The 2364-nt window shown below is 44.2% G+C and overlaps 1 protein-coding gene across 1 annotated transcript in view; it reads right to left on the reverse strand.

Moving 5' to 3' along the window:
* LOC119590582 overlaps window positions 1–2364 on the reverse strand; it is a 20936-nt gene that overhangs the window by 18311 nt on the left and 261 nt on the right. The window contains exons 2-5 of the mRNA XM_037939257.1: window positions 2055–2266; window positions 1548–1798; window positions 1149–1325; window positions 583–692 (exon numbers count right to left, since the gene is read on the reverse strand). Of these exons, the coding sequence (XP_037795185.1) occupies window positions 583–692; window positions 1149–1325; window positions 1548–1798; window positions 2055–2266 (750 nt within the window). The remainder of the gene's footprint in view (window positions 1–582; window positions 693–1148; window positions 1326–1547; window positions 1799–2054; window positions 2267–2364) is intronic.

Below are 2364 nucleotides of genomic sequence, written 5' to 3' on the forward strand. Positions count from 1 at the left end.
CGCATTTATTCATCTTTTTTTTTCTCTCCCCCCCCCCCAATCACAGTTTTTATCCACTCATTTAAATTCCTTTATACATCACTTGTTCTCTCTACCCCCGCTTTTTCTTCCCTCATTCACTTCTTTATCTATTTGCGCTTTCCCTCTCTGTCTGGCCGAAGCATAAGCATCATCAGCCTCCCCATCCACTGCTGATCATCCATTTTATGGCTGAAACTAACAATTCCACTTGAATCTTGCTCTCCTTAGTCTCTTCTATCATATCTGCCACAGTCCTTAGCAAAGTTTGTCCAAAAAATTTAGGTCTGAGATTTTAGCCAATTTCATGTAAAACCATAGCAGAATCGGCCAATTACTTGCTGGAACGTTGTCTGTTGCTGGTGAGTATTATCAAGTAATACTAGAACAAATATTGGCGAAATAAAAGTGGGACTCGCCCTTATCTGATCATTATATGATGGAAGTGGTAATCTGGTATTTTTGGGCTTTCAACTCAAGGACTATAAGCTAAGATTCCCTTTTCCGAAAAAAATGGCGTACTGATAAGTTTAATTAAAATATTTAAAGAGAACAAGGCCCTACCTGAATAGCAAGCCAGGCCACAGCGTAAGACGTCGGGATGTCTTGGTAAAGAATAAATTTACCGAGACGATATCGGTAAATCTGAGAGTTCGTATGTGGATTGCAACCGCCTGAAAATGAAAAAAGTGTGCATAATAGTATGAATAATTGACTTACAGTAAGCATAACACCATTGTCCAATTCATAATATACAAAAATTATACTAATCCCCTTTGCAGGTAACAAATAACGAACTGGTTCTGTGTATGATGGTAAACCTTATTCAAGATGCCTCTTAAATTTCCATTGCGATTTTCTTCATGTTTTTTTTTATTCAATCTATATTTTTGTAACTGGCAACACCTTTCCTGTAATATCTAGAATACATTTTTTTTGCCTGCAAATGTAACTTACAATGATTAATAGAACGCAACAAATAAAAATAAAGATATAGAAATAACATGCACATTGCATCCGTAACCCGAACCTAACACCTGAAAAAATGATGCCGCCAGAAACAATTTTTTTGTTATCCACCAATAAAAGATGGTTCTCCATTTAATATATCGCTGAACTTTTGAACTAACCATTTTCATTGTCCTCGCAGTGATTCGCAACCGCCAGGAAGGTATCCGAGGCCAGCCCGGAGCCCAGAACGAAGGTCTCGAAGTGGTAGGCGCCCCTGGTGAGGATGCGCTGGAAGGGCACGAAGTGGCCCACGTTCAGGGAGTACTTGTAGATCATGCTGTAAATATTGTGCCGACCTTGGGGTGGGAGGGAAGGGAGAATATCGTGGAATTCTGGTGATAACGTGAATTGGAGATTTAATGTAAATCTTTGTATGTAAGATGGAGTGGTGTTGGCGCTGGGATGCTCCTGAATGAAGATATCCCGAGGTCTAGACAACGGACAATGTCGGCGAATGTCATTATGGCATTTACAATATAGTACACAAAAGAAATGCAAAGATGGAAGAGGCGACTAACCTTTGTTATCGATGAAGTTGGCCATGGCGATGAAGTGGGCGTTGTAGATCCTGATGTGCGTCACGGAGTTGGGTCTCGTCCCGGGGAGCTCCTGGATGGCGTCGAAGTACTCGCCGGCCCACTCGTACACGAACGACACCGTCTCGTAGTTGGCCATCAGCACCACCTCAGTCCCCGAGTCCGTCTCCACGGTGACGTTCACCTTTTTGAGGGATTCGGCCACCATCAGGATCGGGGTGTCCAGCTGCGTCCTGGGGATTTGAGGAAGGATGCTAGCTTTGACAGGAACCCCTCTTTTTGCTTGTATTTGCTTTTCTTGGCCAACACCTTCCATCCCCTCACCCTTGCGTAACTCTCCATCCCAATTCACGAATCATAATCTGTTCTTTTAGACATCCTTTCTTCACCTCTTTGCATGTTCCCTGTGAACTCCTTTTCCTATGGTTTCCTCTCCGCATATTTAGGTGAAACCTACCTTTACCGCTTTTGCATGCAAATCCAACTCACCACATCTTCACGTCAATAGGGTGCTCCGCTTGGATGACCTGGTGATGGTGGAGCGACACATTCCCGCCGACGGTCTCCTCAAGGACCCGGTACACGTTGACGACAGGCGAGGTGGTGGAGGGGTTTTCGACGCACGTCAGCAGCAGCCTGTCATTGGTGACGATGCCGAAGTCACACGCCACGTCCCCGTCGACGGTGGCCCAGTAAGTCGCCTGATGAAGAGAGGGAATTGTACGATGAGGGATTAAAACCCGTTATAAAGAATATCGAATGGATTTATTAGGGACACCCTCATTTCTACGGGGCTTTT

Source organism: Penaeus monodon, chromosome 27 (genome assembly GCF_015228065.2).
Source record: "Penaeus monodon isolate SGIC_2016 chromosome 27, NSTDA_Pmon_1, whole genome shotgun sequence".
Lineage (NCBI taxonomy): Eukaryota > Metazoa > Arthropoda > Malacostraca > Decapoda > Penaeidae > Penaeus > Penaeus monodon.